This window comes from Malaya genurostris, chromosome 2 (genome assembly GCF_030247185.1).
Source record: "Malaya genurostris strain Urasoe2022 chromosome 2, Malgen_1.1, whole genome shotgun sequence".
Classification (NCBI taxonomy): Eukaryota; Metazoa; Arthropoda; class Insecta; order Diptera; family Culicidae; genus Malaya; species Malaya genurostris.
In genome coordinates this window covers 80,698,246-80,719,651 of record NC_080571.1, presented here as the reverse complement: position 1 = coordinate 80,719,651, position 21,406 = coordinate 80,698,246, and the positions used below count along the sequence as shown (strand labels likewise).

The following is a 21,406-nucleotide window of genomic DNA, read 5'->3' as shown; positions in this document are numbered from 1 at the left end:
TATAAATGTATACATAATTGTATATTTTTAGGCTATAGATGCCCATGTTCTTGGTACGCGTGTTCGATACTCTTCGGGGTTTCACGCGAAAAGTAAAAACTTTGCATTTCGAATAAGGATCGATAAACCATTGCACATTAATAATAAAGTATAATGGAGACGGATTGGAGTGAGTAATGGAAAATATCGTGCATTTAAAATTCCCATGAGGCTAACCCTTGTTTTGTAAAATTATTTTTCTCCACAATATCAATATATTTTAAAAAATACTAGAGAAATAACCAAAAGCAAATGACAACACAGCAGCAGTTTTCATAGCTATTCTGACAACTACTAAGAATACGACATTTTTATTTATCAAATATCTAGGACCTGTAATAGTTGGAGTCTCACATTTAATTACCGGCGAAGTATAGAAATAGTTTGGTTGATAATCACTGCCACAATTAGTACAATACTGATTATGATAGATTCTGCAGTTCGATTCGTAACTACTGGGATAACCTCCCGCGATCAATCAAGACTTTCTTTTAATGTCCACTGTAAACACCGAACATCGAAGATAGCTACTGTTTTCATATCGATTATCTTGTTTATTGTTCCAATGGTACCATGTGCTCCGGAAAAGTGGGCTTGCGTCCATTACCGAAGCGACACGGCAGTACATGGCGATTACTAGTCGTACAGAGCAACCAGAAGATGAATCTCTAAATTGATACTGTTTGCGTCTTCCTACTGTGGGCAACGATGGCCACCCTAATCACGTGAGAATCGTGTCATCTAACTCTTCTTCTTTGCCCACTGGCTGCAGGGCTACCTTCCGCAGGACTTTACTGACCACTTCGCTCAGGGAATCTCGGGCGCCCAGTTCGAGCAGTGTCAGACATTTCTGGTGTACTTCGTCACCCTCGCGCAACCGAAGTACGTAGACTAGTGCAATTTCCGAGTTGGATTTGACGTAACCGTTCTTTTCCTTTGTTCCATTCACGAGCATCGGAATCACTAGACGCAGGTACTCCGGTGCCGTTCGATCGACCGGAACGGTTTTCGCCAGATGAATGCAAGTTTTTGCGAGCAATTGTTTCACTTCGTTGCTCGTGTGATTCATAGATTTCACGAAAGGACCGATGATTGTCTGGGGAAGTTTGATCTCATCGGTACACATTCCGTACTGGAGAAGGTAGCCGGCGGCACGAACACCATTCAAAGCTACTTGGATCTTGTCCGTCTGTATCGAAGTGATAATGGTTTTGCAGATTTTAGCCACATACTTGTCAATGTAAACAGCTGCCGGATATTCCTTAAGAATCACGAAAAGAGCAGTTGTACGTCCATGCCGAAGAATCGTATCTTCGCCGTAGTCTTCATTCAGTAAGTGTGAATTCATGGCATCGTCCAGCTGGTCAGGGTTCAACCATCGACAAAGGGCACCGAAACAACCGGCCGCTGCCGACCGAGTGATGTCCTCTGGGTGACCCAACATGCCGGCAAGTGTACCGTAGATCTGTTTCTTCAGTGGTTCCGTCATCTTATCACCGGCCGGTGTCAACAGTCCACGCAGAGCTTGCAGCATCGTTTCCCGAACAGCCGAATCGTCTGCATTCTTAATACCGTTGTGCATTTCGATGAACAATGGATCCGGTCTGGTGTGTATTACAATCAACTCTGCCAGTGCGTGACCTGCCTTGATCCGGACAATTCGGGTGGGATCGTGCAATGCTTTGAGGAATGTAGTTTGCAGTTGAGGCAGAAATTGTTTCAACATGATGCCAACCTTATGCAGTAGAATAGCCAGAGTCTCGAGAACTGCGGCTTTAACGCCAGCATTGAACCGATCTCCGAGGATACGAATCAATGGTCCGGTGATGTGAACAACAGAAGGTTGCAGTGATGTCGGCGATGTCAATTGAATGACTTCTCCCAAACCCTGAGAGGCATTTTCCTTTTCCTCGGGTAAACCATTGAGAATAGCTTCACGGAATACCGGCAAGAGTGGTGTGATACCTTTCGGTAGACAGAAACCGGGTAGTTCCGTACCTTTCAGATCACTGCTGGCGAACTTGACTGCTTGACGAACGTCCGTTACGTGAGCAATTTGCTGAGCTGAATCTAGAGTTTTGGTAACGGCATTAAGAGCATCCCACGAACGCTGCAGAATATCTCGATCAGAGTCCGCAAGAAGTCGCAGCAATCCGCGGAGCAATTGAGGAACGTATTGGGAGTAATCTCCCGGAGAATGGGTACAGAAAGCACAGAGGAGTGTGGCAGCCGCTTTTCGAGTTCCTTGATTTTCCGATTTGGTAGATTCCATAACGGTATCCATAATGGTGCGGATTCCCACTTCGTCACTAACCGATAGGATGACAGCTTGACAATATTCCAGCTCTTGAGCTTCTTCCGGAGTTCCCTGGGCAGCTGCGAGGGCCGACAAAAGAGCCGGTAGGATTTTCGGTAGATATTTAGTAAGGGCTTCCCCGGCAACGGACGCCAAAATGGAAAGTGCTTTCGTATTAACCGGATTGGCCGTCAACTGCGGAATGAGATATGGCAGAACGACACGAGATTTGATGGCCATAACTTGACGAAGACCATCCAAAGTCCATTCGGCAACATCGGGATCCGGATCGGAGAGACTTTCCAACATAGACGGTAGAATATCGTCCAAAGCTCGAGATCCTACGGTTGCGTGCAAGGAGTCAAACGTCTTGGCAGCGGCTTGACGTACTTCTGGGAGAGGATCTGCCAGGGCTTTCCGAACCGTTGGAACTAAACTGTTGACGAAAGTTAGCACCATATCCCTCGACGTAGACGCCATGATTTCCGAGAGACCAATACAGACACCCTGTCGTTGATCGGCTTGATCTGAATTCAAGCCCTTCTCCAAAATGGGAATGATTTCCGGTAGAACACGTTCCCCTAGTTTTCGGACTAGATCTCCCAGCGTTCTAGCGGCCACCTGCCGCTTATCGTAGCTCGTACTGGCCAAACATCCCAACAACAAACTGAACAACGTGGGCAAAATCTCGCGCAAAGTTCGAGGGGTATTCGTTACTACCACCTTCCAGACATGCAAGGCCGCCTGTCGAACCATCAGTGAAACATCACTACGACCCATGTACAACCCTGCCAACACTCGGTTTCGGCGTTCGCCACCCAAACTCCTGATGATCGCTTTGTGGCTTTGCTCCGTTCCGAAGTTGTCATCTTCGGAAGCGGTCTGTGTGGTCATCTTTCCAGAAACACCGGAAATTTTGTACAGCAAATCACCCAACAACTGTACCGAACTGTACCGAATACGCCAGTTGTCGTCGAACAAGCCCTTCTCGAGTTCCGGTAGCAACAAAGCGATGGCCGATTCCGCGTACAGATTCACAATTCGTTGACCGGCCTTCAGCGCAGTATCCCGCACGTATTCATTCTCGTCGGCGAGCGCCTTCAGAATCGGATTTATGATCTGTCCAATGTACGGGGTGAAGTCATTCGGAAATGCACTCGGCATGTAGATGAACATCATAATGTAACCGTCTTTCACGTGCGGAGCGATGTCGGTTCGCTCCGCCGTGGCAATGATCTCCGGCATCAACTTGTGAAGCTTTTCAACGCCCAGTCCACCGACAACCTCCGACAGTCCTTGGGCGGCACCGGATCGATCAACGCTGCTACTTTCGGACGTGAGAGTTTGCATCAACCACGGCAGCAGATCTTCGAACGAAGATTCGCCCATTCCCTTGACCATTGCTCCGAGGGCACGCGACGAAACGGCACGAACCTCCGGTACCGGATCCAGCAAGGAAGTCTTCAAACCGGGAATGATGTTCGGTAGATACGGGGTAAGATCTTTCTGATCCGTCAGTGAGTACATATTTCCAATGATCTGTGCTGCCATCTTGCGAGTTTCCGTTGACCGGTCCATGAAGGCTCGCTGAACCACGGGCATAATCAGAGCAAGCGAGGGAGCATCGATGAAGTGAACAAATTTGGTTTCCAACAGACTCTGCAGACAGGCGGATGTTTTCGAAGATGGATTTTCCAGAGCCTTCAGCAATACGGGAACAATCGCTTGAATTTCGGGATTTTTAATTACACTGCCGATCACGCGCAGAGCATCCGCACCCGCTTCCTGGACTTTAATGTGTGAGTCTCCCAACACTTCCATCAGTTTCGGAACGATGCTCGGTAGACAAGAGGATAGCTGTTTCGGAGCACAGAATGCCATTGCACCGAGCAACTCGACCGAAGCAGTTTTCGTACGCCACGAGTCTTCGTCCAGTGCATTCAACAGCGAGGGTAGCACCAACTTTACTCCATGAGCCGACAGCTTAGCCATAACCGTTTTGGCACACTCGTCCGCTGCTTCCCGAACGTAGGAGGAAGAATCTCCGAAGCACTGGAGCAGATGAGGCAACACGTGAACAATGTACGGTTCAAACAAACGACCCAAAGTGGCGCACAGCATTTCGAAAGCGAATAGTGCCCCCTCCCGGCACTTGTAGTTCTTCTTGTCCTGGATGTGATTGGTAAGTTTCGTCATGATGTCGAGTTGTTTGAGAGACAGGATGCCAAGTCCTTTCACAATGCCAGCAATACCGTAAGCAGCTCCCTTTCGAACGCCATATTTTTCCGACTTCACCAGCTGTTGCATCAGTTTTCTTACCATTTGCGGGGCCTGGTCTTTTACGGACGGAATCAGATGAGGAATACAGTTGGCAACCGACTCCTGCACTTGCTGGGATGGCGTCGAAAGCGCCGACAGAAGCCGATTAACGATCGGTTGAATGCGTTCATCGTCGCGATCCAAGTGTCGAGCCAGCGAGCCCATCAAAATAACCACCGCTTGACGGATGTTGTCGTAGTCGCTATTGTTCGGTGCCTTATCCAGGAACTCTTCGAACGTCGGCAGCAGATAGGACACACTTTCCTTGCCGTGGTGTTCGACTATTGCCAGTGAAGCAGCCAACATTTCTTTATGTACGATTTCTTCACGATCCCGTAGTCCCGTTGATACCATAAACTGTGTCAAACTGTTCACCAGTTCGGTCGTTAAAAACGGTGCAATCTGACTGAGAGCAATCGAAACCCCTCTCCGTGGTCCCCAGGGATCAATGGCTGGTTCGATCTCACGATCAAATTGATCCAATTTCGCCGGAATCATTGTCAATTTTTCCTGATAAATTTCCAATAGTTGTTCCACAATACTGTCGATAATGGAAGAGTCCTCGGTCAGAATGGAAACCAAAGCATACGATGCTGCCTTTTGAATGCACGGCTCTGGGTGAATGATGTCCTTCATAAGTTCGTCTGCCATTACGATGGGTACTTCAAAGTTGCCCTGAATCCACAAATTTTCCGCTAGCTCTCTGGTATCCTGACATATGTCATGCTTCGCTACCCATAGTCTCCTGGTCAATCTCAACCCTAGTTCGTAATCGTCCGTGATCGACGGGAGAACATTGATCATGATTGCCAGCGCTCGTAAAGCCACGTCACGAACCGCATCCAACTCGTCCTGCAGGGCTACCAGCAAACATTCAACCTCGCTGTGGTCTGCCCGAGCCGTGTACTCTTTTCCCGAACTACTCTCAGCAACATCCAGCAAAGCAGCTACTGCCTGTGTCTGAATTCTTCCACGATTTTGCTGGATCAAACGCAACAACAGCTTCAACATATCCAGTCTAGGCATATATCTCGGATGGTACAAATCCTCAAAATCCATCCCGTCCACTGTATCACCCTTCAGTTGCGCATGATAGGCAATAATCTGTATTCCATTGATCAGCAAACTCTCATCCTTACCCGCCTCCGGCGTAATCAAAGCCCTTTTCAGAAACTCGAACGTATAGCTGAAGGCAGGGGCGTTTAGCAAATAATTCTTCGCTTTTTCCTCGTCAATGTGTACATTGTACTTATCGATCGTTTCGTCGTAAAGCGACACCAGAATATCGCTAACCAACTCGACCAAGTTGGCAGTACACCAACTCTCCTCTAAGTCACAGTGCGGTTTACTCAGTCGAACCGTGGCCACGGCCAAATCACGACCCACCTCGGTCAAATCACCGCAGAAACAGGTATCCATCAAGCGCAGATACAGCTTAACCATGGAAGGAGCCGCTAGTGGGGAAGAAAAAACACGCAGAATAGCCGGTAGCAAGGTCGGGAAAAACAACGACAGATGCCGGGGGGTTCCCTTGATGGCACCCTCGATCTGCGAGATTAGCGTCGCGATGATATTGTTCAGCTCCCGGAGCCGGGCTTTGATGGCCTTTTCCTTTTCCGTTTGCTTTTCGATCGCTTCCTTCTGCTTCGGTGTTAGCTGGGGCGGTTTGGATTTACCTTCCTTGCGACGCTTTTCCTCAATTTCTCCGCGGAGTTGGAGCTCTTCCAGTTGTTCCTTGTAGCTAAAATGAAATAAAAAAAGGATTTATTATTGAAGTCATTTAGAGATTTTTTTTCAGATAAGATTTGAAGACCTTTTAACTATACGTTGCCCGGATATTTCATTTTGTTAAAGATTGGTTTGATGCACATGACTCGATTTATTTTTCTTTACGTTTCGTCTTCGACTCGTCAGTGCATAACAGTTTATGTTGAACTGCTAGGTGTCATAACAATTCAACATAAACTGTTATGCACTGACAAGTAGAAGACGAAACGTAAAGAAAGCGATGCAGACTTAGGAAAAGAGATTGTACTCAAGAAGGAACCCCAAATTTGCCAGAGAAGACAATGAACAAAAAACAAAATTGATGGAACTGACACTGAACAAGCTTATCCAAGCAAGCAAAATGGCCTGCTTTTACATCCTGTGTTCATGGTAATCCATGGGCCCAACAGGGTAGAGAGACATGTGTTTCTAAAACAAGACGCATTATCTTGTGCATACCGTCTTGAAATTACAGAGCTTCACTCGCTTATGGTCTCAAACAGTTACTTGGGATGAGTAGTGACTTCCTTTCAATACATTCAGTGTGAGTTATCCTCTTCGTTGGAAGTGGCCAGGAGTCTGGTTATTTGGAATAACTTGCCTACAAGGTATTCTCCCAAATCCTTTGCCGTCGTCTATCACAAATAGCTAAGGAATTCGTAGGGCCGTACCAAGCGGGATTCACTGGAGCACGCGCCACTCCGGATCACATATTCGCGATAAGACAAGTACTCCAGAAGCATCGTGAATACAACGTACCCACAATACGAATACGGTTTCCCGGATAAACTGACGTGATTGGTCAAAGCAACGATGGATAGAGTGATGTGCTACGTCCGAGTATCTGGGACACTCTCGAGTCCCTTCGAATCTCGGAGAGGGCTACGGCAAGGTGATGGACTCTCTTGTATCTTGTTCAATATTGCCTTGGAAGGTGTGATTCGAAGAGCGAGGATCGACACGAGTGGCACGATCTTCCGAAAGTCCGTACAACTTTTAGGCTTCGCTGACGATATTGATATTGTAACACGTAACCTTGAGAAGATGACGGAAACCTACATCGGACTGAAAGCTGAAGCTAGGCGTATCGAACTGGCCATAAATGCATCAAAAACAAAATACACGAGAGGAAGAAGCTCTAGAGAAGAAACACTACGCCTCCCACCACGAATATTGATAGACGGTGACGATATCGAGGTGGTTGACGAGTTTTTGTATCTGGGCTCACTGGTGACCGCCGACAATGACACCAGCAGAGAAATACAGAGACGTATTTTGGCAGGGAATCGTGCGTACTTTGGACTCAGAAAAACCCTTCGATCGAGAAAAGTACGCCACCGCGCGAAATTGACCGTCTACAAAACGCTCATTAGACCGGTTGTTCTCTATGGTCACGAAACCTGGACTATGTCGGCAGAGGACCAACACGCCCTCAGTGTTTTCGAAAGAAAGGTACTGAGGACCATCTATGGCGGAGTGCAGATGGAAGACGGAACGTGGAGACGGCGTATGAATCACGAATTGCAACTGCTGCTAGGATAACCATCCATCGTACGGACAGCTTAAATCGGACGTCTACGATGGATTGGGCATGTCATAAGGATGTCGGACGACAGCCCAGTGAAAATGGTTCTTGAATCTAATTCGACTGGTACAAGAAGAAGAGGAGCGCAGCGAGCAAGGTGGATCGATCAAGTGGAGGGTCATCTCAGAAGCGTACGTACCTTGAGTGGCTGGCGACGAGCAGCCATGGACCTTGTTTGTCATACGGACGGTTCTCTGTTCATGCAAAAAAATTCCCAGTTGTTTCAAGCAAACAAACGATCAGTTGCTCATTACACAAAAAATAATTGTTTCAAATCGAGATATCGCAGATTCAAACAAAACATGTTTGCTTTAAACTAAAATTTGGTTATTCCAAACAAATGTTGACTGTTTAAAAAAAAACATTGGTTGGATCAAAAAAGAATTGTTATTGTCACTATATCAACTTGCAAAATTCGTTACAATCACCCGGAACTCAATCATTTACACAATTTGATTAGTTGTGCTGATGTCTACTATCGTGAAATGAAATGAGAGCAATCTCATTCACTAGGTGGATGCTGTACTATTGTTCAAGCAAAAATCTAGGCGATGTACAATCAGCGCTTGAGCAGAAGATCGATAGCAAACCGATTTATTTTTTGTTCCAGTAGTTAGGCGCAATGACATGATTTAAGATCAAATTCAGTGATCGCATTTCGAACTTAAATCGAAGACCTCAGCTTTTCAATGCCATTTGCTACTTCTGGGTACTCGGCCAATCTATTATTACTGAAAATGTATGAGTTGGCTAGAATGATTCCGTTGAGCCAGATCCAGCTTTACCACTGTCAACTAGGGCTGTTTTTTGAATAGTCATCTCTTATAGGAGTGTATCGAAAATAAGCGATCCACAAATTTTTCTTTCAAATTATGACAAAAAACGATATTTTATTCAAACTAAAAATTGATCCTTTATTGCACGAGGTTAAACTCGAGCATAATGAAAACTGGTTGAAAATTAAGTTATTCCTTCACGAATTTTCGAACTTTTGATCGAACGCTTTTCTTCAAGTTCCGGACAAGTGTTGCGTCGTATTTTTTGAACGCTTGAGCCCAATTTTTTTTTACTCCTGCATGTTCCCAGCTGCCTTACCAGTCTTCTTGAAGATCCTCTTCACGATTGACCAGTAACATTCGATGGGTCGAAGCTGAGGGCAATTTGGTGGATTGATATTCTTCTCAACGAAATTTATACCCTTTTCCGTAAGCCAATTGAGAGTGGTTTTGGCATAGTGAGCCGACGCCTAATCCGGCCAAAACAGTGGAGGTATAGTATGCTTCTTATATAAAGGCAGCAATCTCTTCTGGAGACACTCAGATCGATAGATTTCTGCATTTATAGTTCCGGTAGTGTAAAAAATGGTTGACTTCAAACTACAGGAGCATATTACTTGCCATACCAATACCTTTCGACCGAGTTTCTCCACTTGAATCGAACTGTCAGCATGACGACAGTAAAGTATTGTGGACCTGGAAGGGTTTTTGAGTCCTCCTTTACATAAGTCTCATCGTCCATCAAAACGCATGAATCCGGACATTGCAAAATACGCGAATACAATTTCCGGGCCCTTGTTGCTGTTCGCTTCTTCTGTTATACACTTTGTTTCCAGATTTTCTGCTTCTTGTAGGTCTTCAGGTGATTTCGCCTCTTTATATGCTGGATCATTCCGACACTCGTTCCCACTTTTTTGTCAAATCACGTATTGACATTGATTTGTTCTTCATGATTAGAGATACCACTTTCTGGTCCAGTTTCGGGTTGGAAAAACCGGATTTTCTGCCTCTTCCTAGGAACTCATCCAAAGAACAGTGCTCCCGAAACTTATTAATGATGGTTTTTTACACTAGTATGATGAATTCCAAACCGTTTCGCAAATTTGTAATACCCTCCTCACTTGTGCCATGTGCCCAGAACCTTAATTTTCACTTCCTTTTCAATCCGCGACATTTCGGAAACGCAGAATTTCAACCGCACAAACAAGTAAACAAACGAAAGCTAACAGCCAAACGCACTGCATGCTGTGATCTGAGCATAAAAAACCATCACAAATTCATGCGTACAACACAAATGTATGTGGATAGCTAATTTTCGATACACTCCTTAGTTGGTCTGTCGGATGATAAAAACACAATTTTTACGAATTTTGATGTGGAACACATCTTTGTTTTCTATATAGGGGTGCAAATTAGAAATTCAAGGGTAAATACAAGTAGAAATGTGGTCAGCTTTTGAACACTTACAGCTCAGTCAGTTTAGTTTTAATCAGATCAATTGTTTCACCAATAGATTGGAAATATTTCTACCTATCGATTTGAATGTTTATAGCCATGTATTTCAATTATATATCCTTGAAATGTTGATTATTAGCTCAATCTCCAGCATATCGAATTTCCCTAACGTAGACGACGGTTTTGAATCAATGGGAAAGCATCGCTCTGATTGGTCAATCGATTCAAAAGCGACGCTGTTGGAAGCACGCAAATCTATGAATGCAAGCGAAATTATAGCTAACGTTTCAGTCCTACGTGTAGCATGCCAGAGGTAGGTTGTTCCTAGACCGAAGGCTCTATAAAACGATTTGAAGCTTTAGTAGGTATGCTCTGATCTTGTGTCATGCAAGTTTGGATGAAATTCCATGTTATGTCGTTTTCGCCTGAGAAATTTGCAACTAACCCAGGGTAAATTTTGAGTGATTGAGATTAATTTTTAATTTATATAAGATGTACTCGATTAATAATCATAAAAAGTTTATCGCTTCAACCGAAATAGCAGAATGGTTGTAATAATAAAGAAACAACGCTTTAAATATAACTGCTTGCATACAAAACTTGAACACAAGCTTGATGAGGAGAAGCTTAAATATCGAAATCCATATCGCAAGTATGTACAAAGATATAATTGCATACTTTTGGGATATTGATGTAATTTTGTCGGCTATAAAACAAATACAAATCAAGACAAACAGAGTCTATATACTAGATTCGAGTGTTCGGTGATGGTTTCTAATAAAAAATCAATCTAAGCAGATTCTCGTGCAATCACGGATTCAAAAGTGTGACGATTGATTGAACTGTTTGATTGAAAATGTCGATCATTAGAAATTTTGGTTGCCTTGTTTCACATGAATGGCTCGAACAACCCCTTGGGGCTAATCCTTGTAGTTTTTTTAGAACTATCGTTTAAAAAAAACTCAAATGTTTTGCACAATACAAAGCGTTGTTCTAACACTGAACGCACGTTTGCTAGCTTCAATCTATGATAATCCTTGAACGGAGACACATCGAGTACACAGGCCTCCATCTACGTTAAGAAAGTGGAACTATACCCGACATTATTCAACTGGTGCTTCAACCAGTGGTGCATATTGAGCTCCGTTCCTCAAGCATAAACGCAGAAAAACAACAACTAGTTCCCCAGTGAGCACATCTGCTGTTGGATATTCGCAGTGCGAGTTTCGCTTCAAACAAGAGCGATTGTGTCATCCAGCTGCTGGTCATTTGCATTGGAGAAAAAGAAAACGAAACGTGGACAACGATGGGGAACATTATACAAAATCAACCGTTCTAATAGCTCGAAAATGTTATCTAAGGAACTATTAAGATTATTTCTTTGCAAATTGAAGGTAAAAATCATCAGTTTAGTGCAGATCTAGAATAATTTGATTTGCTTTGAGCACTTTTCGCTGTGTGAAATTCGCACCCAAATTCACACTCCAAAGAATTTGATTGCATTTATTTTTAAGAATGTGAGAGATATGAGAAAGGCAGAGCTGCTATATGTCACTATCAACTAGCAACTTTGCACGACGAAGATTGGAAAGCTTATGTCACTGGACTGCTGCCAACCAGGCTCTACCAATTGAGTGTCTGAGAGCCGATCTGACATAACTTAAATTCTCTTGATATTACACGCGATTGATATTATCTTCATTTCTCCTGTAACTGCTTGATTACGATGTGACTAAATATTAATCAAACAGCATAAACATTGAATTATATTCATTTACACCAATAAACTCCGAAGTTTTATGATTTTTTGCAAAGAGCAATGAACTATTTATGTTTATGTTAAAACTCTCATAGAATTTTTTAGGAAAATGAGAGAGAAAACAAAAAAGTCATCTGTCTTTGACTGAGTATACTTCTACTCGGTCATAGAACTATCGAGTATCTCATTTGACAGACACTTGACCGTACCGATTACAGTTGACGATGATTTTAGTCAGTCTGTCAAGGTCATTTGACATGACTGACAATTTGCACCTCTGGAGAAAGGCATCATCACCACTAGGTGGATTGAAACAGGTTTTTCACTTGCACTCACATGATCCAGAATTACTACTGCACATAGTTAAAAAAATAATAGTAATTGCCTTTCTCATATAGGAAGGCTATACAATTACTGTGTAAACCGACTTTTCAACCGAGATCCGGAGGACCAATAAAACAATAAAATATCATCAAAAATTGCACTTCTACTCGAAACTGCAAAACCAGAGCAATCCACGCCACCAGTGTTTTTGAATGAAAAGCGGCATTGGATTCGAATGAAAGGTCTTATTGTCTCGTAACCTGCTATTGAATTTCACTTGGATCCGATTTCCGGTCCCGGAGTTATAGGGGAATATGTGAAAATTTAGTAGAAAATGTACACTCAATTTTCTCAGAAATTTCTTACCGGTTTTCACAAATTGGGATTCAAACGAAAGGTCTTAAAATCAATTAAAATATTTTAGAACATTTTATTCGGATTTGATTTCCAGTTCCGAAATTAGAGTGCGATAAGCGAAAAATTTTCAAATTTCATGAGTATTCTATTCAAACTGCCGTATAAAATGACGATAGAAAACTAATACGCACCGGTGGGAGTAAACAAGGAAGAAGAAAACACTCGCCTTCACGAACAATGCACACCTCGGGCTTTCGTACACGCTATAAAGAAAACAAAAACCAACACCTAAACTGATTATTTCCCTCAGATATAGCGTGACCGTTTTTTACAAACTTAGGTTCAAATTGAAGGTTTTATGATCCCATAGAAAAGCTTTAGAATTTCATCCAAATACAGCTTTCGGTACCGGAATTACAGGGTGAAGAGTGTTGCAAATTGAATACCGTCACGTTAAGCGGCGAAGCTAAAAACATGAAAAAAGTTCTAAACGTAATTTGAAACTATTCCAACCGTTAGTCATGCTCATCAAACTAATTCTGGTTACTCTGATGCCCGATTTCCGATTCCGGAAGCATCGAAAATAATGTTTAAATACTTCAAAATGAAACTCAGACTATTTTCTCAGAGATGGTTTTGCCGATTTTCACAAGCTTAGGTTAGTTAAAGTAGAAGGTGTTATAATCCCGAAAAAAATTCCTGAATTTCATCAGGATTCGACTTCCGGTTCCGAAACTACTGGGCTGGTTAAGCGTTAAAAATTTTATACCGCTACTTAAAGCGACAAAGCAATAGATGGAAAATTTGACAATTAGGTTCAAAACTGTTCCAATTTGTAGGTCATATTTGTTGCTGGTCATACGAATTAACTTCGGCTATTTTGGTCCTCGAAAACAGGTTCCGGAAGTATTGGAAATAGTCGTAAATATTACTCGATTATCTGGGTTAATAATCGACCATTTGATTCATCGATCTCAAAACGGTTGCAAATGCATATCTTGAAGAGCTGCAGATAAACTACATTTGCAAAAACCATCAATCGTGTGCTGTACGACCTGACTGCCGCTCAATCGAACTCATTAGAGAAATAAAACCTACCTTTGATATAGCGCAATTTGTACGATTGCCGATTTGCATGCAAGAAGTCACCGCTTCCGACTATTAAAACCAGAATTCTATCTTAACTAAACTAAATTCTATCTAAACTACCCAACCGTCACGGTCGCTACTCACCTGTAAGCTTTGTTCTCTCGCTTCAAATGGGCAGTGTTCATCTGCTCGTCCGAGTTCGGTATCACACTTTTATCGTACAACTCTCCATCCGGTGTCAAATAGGTAAAATACTCTTCGTCACTGACATTGGACATCCGTGAGTTATTCAGTTGATTTGTCACATTTTTCACCAGCACCGGCAGAACCGTTTCCGGGCTGATGCGCGCTAGTGTGGCCAACGTATTTTCGTACATGGCAGTAGCTTTGTAGCCGTCGAAGAAACACTCCTTGATGGCGACAGAATTCATCGAGATGAAATACTTTCCGTTCAATTCGTAACGCTGCAGAATCGATTCCCACAGGTCGGATTGCACCGAGATGGCTGCCGGATGGTGCGTACAGAGCAGGGCGCTGAGTGCTATTATTTGCGAGTTTGCACTCTGAATGGAGTCAATTTCAGTAGTGGTTTTGATGGTATCCACCAATGCCTGAGCCGGAATGCCTCCTTCTTCCTGTTCGCCTTCGTTAAGAATTTTCGTACTTTCTACAAAAGTGATTAACGTTTGAAGCAGACTTTTCGCCAAACTGATGCCATTCGAACTGTTGACAATTTTCCTTAGCCGAGGTAAACAATATTTGCGAACTTTTTTGTGGGAAGAATTCACGCAGTATATTACCGTTTTGAAAAGAGCATCCGAGGAACCCTTAAGCTCTTCCAAATGATTGAGCAGTAGTTGTTCACAGAATAGCATCACGTAGCAAAGTGTCTCGGCTGCGGTATTGGCAAGAAATTTTTCTCCCAGAAAAACCTTTTTGTTCATGTCTAGAACTACGTTCCAAAAATCTTTCTGCTGATCGCTAACTTTAGGATTGGTCACCAGAATGATGCAAGCAGCGCCTACTCCTTCGGAAACCGCCGGAGTCTGTGTGGGATTCTGAGCAGCTTTCTCCACTATCTTTGACAGGGCAGCAGTGAAATCACTTCCACTGGGTAGCGTTCCATTCTCCAAACAGGCAAGAAACCATTGCAAATAACTTGTCCGCAGCACCGGTGATTTTGCCTCCAATCCCTTTTTGAATGTTTGAACGATTTTAGCGGGAATCTCTCCACGGAAATAAATCGACCAATGGCCAAACATTTCCAGTGCATGACAAAGCGCTTTCTCTTGCAGTTCAGTCTCCAGCGCTTTGGTGAAATGGTCGGTAACGGCCGACATGAGCGACTGAACCTCTTCGGAGTCAATTTTATGGTAGCTCAGATTACCGGCACCCTACGAAGAAAACGAAAAATGGCATATTTTCGAACCGAACTGAATGCAATGCAACTTACCTGCAACAAATTAATCCGCAGCTCAACCATCGTAATCTTTCCACCCGTTCCATTCAGTATGGCAAACACCTCTTTCAGCAACGTCTCAATGGCTTTCGGAGCAGCACATTTCATCGCTATCTGCTTCAACGACTCGGTAGCTTCATTGCGAACGGTTTCATCCTTGGAGGCTAAATTCTGCACCAGCGTTTTGCCGATATCCAGTGCAAAGTCGCTTATATCGGCCTGAATTTCGCCGACAATGGCACCTACGGCTCGTAGAATTACTTCCGGCGAACGTAGCATGGATCGCTGCAGTGCCGGTAAAATGCTGGCTTTGAATTCTTCTTTGCTGAAGGCACTGAACAAGATCGAACAACCGACGATGTCGCTTGCATGCGGTTTAGTTTTAACCGTAATCAACCCTTTCACTATATAATCTAGTAATTTTGCCTTGTTCTGATCCAGTAACGTAAGATTGTCATGCTCTTCTTTACAATACCTCAATATAGCCGATAGGAGAAGGACTACCGAACTGGAAGGTTCCATCGTGAGTAATTTAGCAAAATAAACCTTTTCCAAATCATCCTTTTCACCGAAAAATTCCCGCAAAAAGCTGTACGCTTTGTCGGATATTTTCTGAATGCCGGACGTCAGTGACAACTGATACAAACCAGCCTGATTTTCGATTAGCTTGGGGTACTCCTTCTTGCCGACATCGGATTCATGGTTTCCATGTAATGCAACCAGATTTGCCCATCCCAAAGCTAGGACGGCAGCTTGTGCCCCTTTCAGAGGTGGTGCCGCCGCTAGATCTTTCGTAACCAGCGCTTTCAGTACATTGTTCAAGTGCTCGTATGACAAATCGGGATGTTCTTTTAGCAACGCAACAATAAGCTCGCGAACCAGTGCCTGCGACGACGGGTCTTTGAATTTGGTTAGAGTCGTTCCAATCACTTTGCAAATTCCCCGAACGATGGTAGCGTTGATACCTGAAATAGAGCAGTCACAACATAAACGATATTAAAACCAAATAAAAAAAAATAACAGCTCGCGCCAAGTCAAAACACAGGACAGCTGTCAATGGCCCGTTAGAAGGGTGGGGATCTAACCAACAGAACAAAGTGAGGTTACAAACAAGTCTGGCGAGAAAAGTTGCTGGTACGTACGGAAAAAACATCTGATTCTTTCAAATAAACGCACGACGAGCTCTCTCACCTGGATTGGGCAGTACGGCTATCACATTCCGGAACAATTCGGGACGTTCCTCGACGCTCACGTTCAAAACCCGATTCGGCAAGTCCTTCAATGCTTTTGCAAGCTGCAAACAGAAGAAACGCTTTTGATGAACGAAAAATCACCTCAAACACATCATCCGGTACATCGCTGTGTAGAAGCGACATTCATTTCTTTCATGTTGTAAAAATTACCTCAGCATCTGCCATTTTTCTCAAGAAAAAAGTTTTTCTCCGGTCGATTTGTATTACAGACTTGCACAAGAAAACGCAAGAAGCACAAGACAATGCAAAAATTGACAACTGGACATCGGTTTGCTTTGGATTCTTCTTGTTTCTGTACCGCACTGTCATCGAATTTGCTTATGTTGCTTTCTTGTACCCACTGCCGGGGGGTGCCCGGATGAATTGATTCCATGAAAGAAGTGTGCCTCACGCTTAAAAATAGTTACTCACAAATGAGTAAGATCTTACTCATCTACAGAAAAAGTGGAACAACTCTAATTTAGAGTAACTCCGAAGTTACTCAAATTTGAGTTCTTCCACTGGAAACGATGTTTGGGTAAAATCTACTCATTTACTGAGTAATACTTTATTTTTACATGTGCCAAAAAATAGAGTAACTATCACTCAAATTTGGAGTGAAATTTTATTTCACATATACCAAATTTGCGAAAAAAAACTCCTTTTGTGATTGTATTGTATTGAAATATTAAGTAATTGAACTCAATACTATATCAAGTGGTGGTCGCTAGGAGTAGTGTTTCAATCGCAAATTAATATACATGTTAGTTATGCTCAGGCACCAATCAGACACTTATTCCTCATAAATGACATTTGAGCATATTCGTTTCCAGTCTAAAGCACAGCACGGAGTCTATCATTCCGGTTTTTGCAGACACAACACCATTTGTGTTGAGCGACTCACCCTCGAAAAACGCGATCTCACTAACAAAAAATACAACCTGTTGCTACAAATGCTTAATACAACTTTTAGACTGATCTTGCGAATAGTAACAAAAAAAACGAGTTCTTGCGTTAAACTCAAATTTAGAGTAGGAGTTACTCAATATCATTGATGATAACTACTCAATTTTTGACGTTTCCATGTATCATTTGAAAATGAGTAACTAGTACTCAAACTTTGAGTAACTTTTTCTAAGCGTGCTGTTCGTGTGACAATTACTCAACTTTTGGAATAACTAACAATGAGCAACTTTGGAAATGAATTGCAGGTGAACTATGTCTAATGAAATATAATCTTAATACTAGACGGAAGCTTCAATTTATAATTGAACTGAAACTGATGGTGAGTCGAGTTCGTCGAGGAGTCCTATTTAAGTGATACATGCAATATCACAGGCCACACTATTATGAGGTTATCTATGCTCTCAGTGATCTATGCTGCGGAATTCCTCTTTAGAGTGAATGAAACAGGTGGCCTATTTGGCAGTATCCCAAAAGAACGCAAAATACAAACTTAAATTCAATTTTCCTGTTTATGTTTTCTGGATTTCTCACTTATAGATAATTTTGACAACCTACAAGCTTTTCCTTTATTGTTCGATACAATAATACTAAACTACTTCCAGTCGGAAAAGCAAAAATAAACCAATCGTTCCATCGAAAATTTTTATTGAAGTTTCCTATGTGACTGTTATGTGTGATTTAGAAATGGGTAATCCGTTCGCGACCGGTTCAAAAGAACTAGTTCTTCTAGAAGAATGAGTGAACTGGTGGCAATTAGAAATAGAATTTTTTAATAGAGTAACACATTAACTGCGTAATGGTCTCTGGTTTCAGGAATATGGTAAAAATAAGGTACATAAAAAGGAATAATTATGAGTGAAAATTTCAAAATGCTGTAACTATCATTAAATTGATTTACTACAAAACATCCCGTAAAAAACCATTGATTTTACAGCATAAACAATTGATTCACAATTAGATCTGTGGGTTATAATACAATTTATTGTATCTTGACAAGATTTTTTTTCATTTCCAACGATTCAATGTATTGTTTCTACGATTCACAATTGAATTTATAGTACACGTGGAGTTTCAAACAATTTGCAAACTGTATATTTAATTGTTTTCCGAGAAAAAATGTATAAGAAAATTTTATGATTAGAATTGTACGATACTTAACAACCTATACATTCTATTGTGAAAAGCATGTTCACAATTAATTGAATAGTGTATAACAATACATTAAAATATTTTTCAATGGTCAAAGCAAAATTGTGCAAGGTTTTGTAACAACAAATCATATAGTTTTTCTACAATATTTTTTATTCGGGATAATTTATGGTTATTTTTTTGAGGAACATACAAAATCTCAGAAGAACGAAAGAACGGTTCAACAAACCTAGATCTTTTGGATGAACTATAAAGCTCTGAGCGGTTCTTTAGAACGAATGGTTTTGCCCATCTCTAGTCAGAGCTGCTAAATGTCACTATCAACGAGCAACTTTGCACGACGAAGACTGGAAAGTTTATGTCACTGGACTGCTGCCAACCAGGCTCTACCAATCGTCATTTATTGAGTGTCTGAGAGTCGATCTGTCATAACTTAAATTCTCTTGATATTATACTCACCAGTACGCTCATTGATTGCCGATGCGATTGATATTATCGTCATTTCTCCTGTCACTGCTTGATTAAGATGTGACTAAATGTTAATCAAGCAGCATAAACATTGAATTAAATTCATGTACACCAATAAACTCCGAAATCCGATGACTTTTTACAAAGAACAATTAGCTTTATCAATTTATGTTTATGTTAGTACTCTCATGGAGTTTTTTTAACTTCAACAGGGAATAGGAAAATGAGAGGGAAAACAAAATGCGTCACCTGTCTTTGACTGAGTATACTTCTTCTTGGTCATTGAACTATCGAGTATCTCATTTGACAGACACTTTGACTTGTCGATTACAGTTGACGATGATTTTAGTCAGTATGTCAAGGTCATTTGACATGACTGACAATTTACAGCTTTGTCTCTAGTATGAATTACTAGGTTCATTTTTTATGCGAAAAGTTAGGTGCGGTAATTTCGTTTTAAAATTGTAGTAAACCCAAGTAGAGATCTCAATATGCGTAAGAAATGTAACGATTGCTTGGTGAATTGATCACCAAGTAGCGGTTCGCCTAATGGCGCTTCAAGCAGTCCAGCGATCACTTAAGTTGCCATTCATACAGAATTACCTGTAAAGTATTGATTTGTATACGTCGATGCGAATTTTATGCAGGATACCGATTTTAATACATATTGCCAAAACTATATACATAATTGTGCCTACTTCTCATCCTCCAACGCAATACAAAATCAAACCCGTATTGTTACAATATTTACTTGCTTCTGGTCTGCCGCCACTTAATTTATTTTGGCCCACCCAACAAACTTTATGGATTTAACCGATGCTAAGTAACTAATGTTGCATCAATTTGAAGCTAATCACATTGAACTACTTTTTTTTACGGAAGGGTTTTTCAAAGATATTACAACATTTGGTGGATATTTTTACAAAGTGGGCCAACATATTTATCAAAAGTCTTATATATCATATTATATCCTGAAGTTAACACTGTTACAAAATATTTTTAATTCACTTTCTGTTCACATATACGGTTTTTAATTCTTTTGCAATTTAATTTGAATTATCTCGTTCATTTCTAATCTAAGTGTATCCCACATTTTAAAAATATTCGCCCTTATTCTGAATAACGACGTATCGTTTTTTGATCGTATTTCATTCGTATTCATAATAACGCTAGCAAAATCAAAGGTAGCTAGGATTCGACCGAACCATGTTCGATCGAAAAACCAATACGTCGTTACTCAGAATAAGAGCGATTAATTTTTATAATTCGCGTCACAGAATGCTACCCTTAAATTAAAATACACGCAGAAGTTATCTGTAAAACATCATTTTCTCCATGTAGTTTCATATAACTTCTATGTGCGAATCACTTAGATTGATGAAAGATGAATCTTATTACATATATTGGAACGAGCACATATATGCTATGTGAAATACTAATAAGAGTTACTGGTCCTTCCAATGTTGTTTAAGTGAAATGGCAATGAATGTTATTAGAGTTGGTCGTACATTTTATGTGCTTTACCTATAAGAATTACTGATGTGATATGTTATTAACTTTATTTGAAGTTGGTTCACCATCTTAAAATTATATTCAAAGAAATTAATTACAATCAGAAGCAGTAAAATCATTCGTAACCGAATGTTCGAAGTGAGCACACGCGTTTTTTTAACAATCGACATCGGTAAGACGAAGGTGCCTATCACAGCAGAGGCTGTAGTATAGGCATTAAATAAAAGTGATAAAAAGTAGCATCCCCGCAAGTGAGTTCTGTCTGTGCACCGGTTTTGTATCGGTATCGACAGTAGACGCTATTGTGCTATCCTCGGGCAGCAGTTATTTCTATTGTTTACTACCCGCATCGCAGCAGCCAAATCCTGAGTCAAGGTCACGCTGAAGCACAACGAAGGAGTGAAGGAGCAACTCACCTAACAGCTTACCGTGACATACTGTTAAGTATTTTCTCAAACTTTTTCTTTCAACTTTTACTATTCATATATTTTCTTTTCATTTTATTTCTTTCTTTCTCATTTCAAGTGCGGGAGACTTCTTTACTCCCGCACTTTAAATATGAATATTGATGACAGTGGGGGTGTCTCGGAGGAGGGCGAAGCTGAACGAATGAACGAAGAACATTTAGAGGCTGAGTTTGCTTCCGAGATGCCATCTACCCCTCCTATACCATCTCCCCCTCCGATACCATCTCCCTCTCCAATGCCATCTCCCTCTCCGATGCCTCCATCTCCCTCTAAGATATTGCCTGCTCGCCAAAAAGTTTACCAGGACGATGGCTCGGGGGGTCCGTGGGTGGTATACTTCCGGCCCAAATTAAAGTCTCTCAGAGTTTTAAATATTGCTCGGGACCT

General features: G+C 41.7%; 1 protein-coding gene across 1 annotated transcript; it reads right to left on the bottom strand.

The window, feature by feature from the left end:
* Nucleotides 1-567: 567 nt before the first annotated feature.
* On the bottom strand, nucleotides 568-16,745 carry LOC131427998 (stalled ribosome sensor GCN1). Its single transcript, XM_058591635.1, has 5 exons — nucleotides 16,629-16,745; nucleotides 16,417-16,519; nucleotides 15,220-16,190; nucleotides 13,911-15,160; nucleotides 568-6,395 (listed from the first exon to the last, which is right to left on the bottom strand). The coding sequence occupies exons 1-5, from the start codon at nucleotides 16,641-16,643 to the stop codon at nucleotides 761-763; spliced, it is 7,974 nt and encodes a 2,657-aa protein (XP_058447618.1). The 5' UTR covers nucleotides 16,644-16,745; the 3' UTR covers nucleotides 568-760.
* Nucleotides 16,746-21,406: the final 4,661 nt, after the last annotated feature.

Coding starts and splice junctions, on each gene's coding strand:
- LOC131427998 (XM_058591635.1), bottom strand. Junction 15,161..15,219: donor TGCGGATTAATTTGTTGCAG/GTAAGTTGCATT, acceptor TTTTCTTCGTAG/GGTGCCGGTAATCTGAGCTA. Junction 6,396..13,910: donor CGAGAGAACAAAGCTTACAG/GTGAGTAGCGAC, acceptor ATTTCATTTTAG/CTACAAGGAACAACTGGAAG.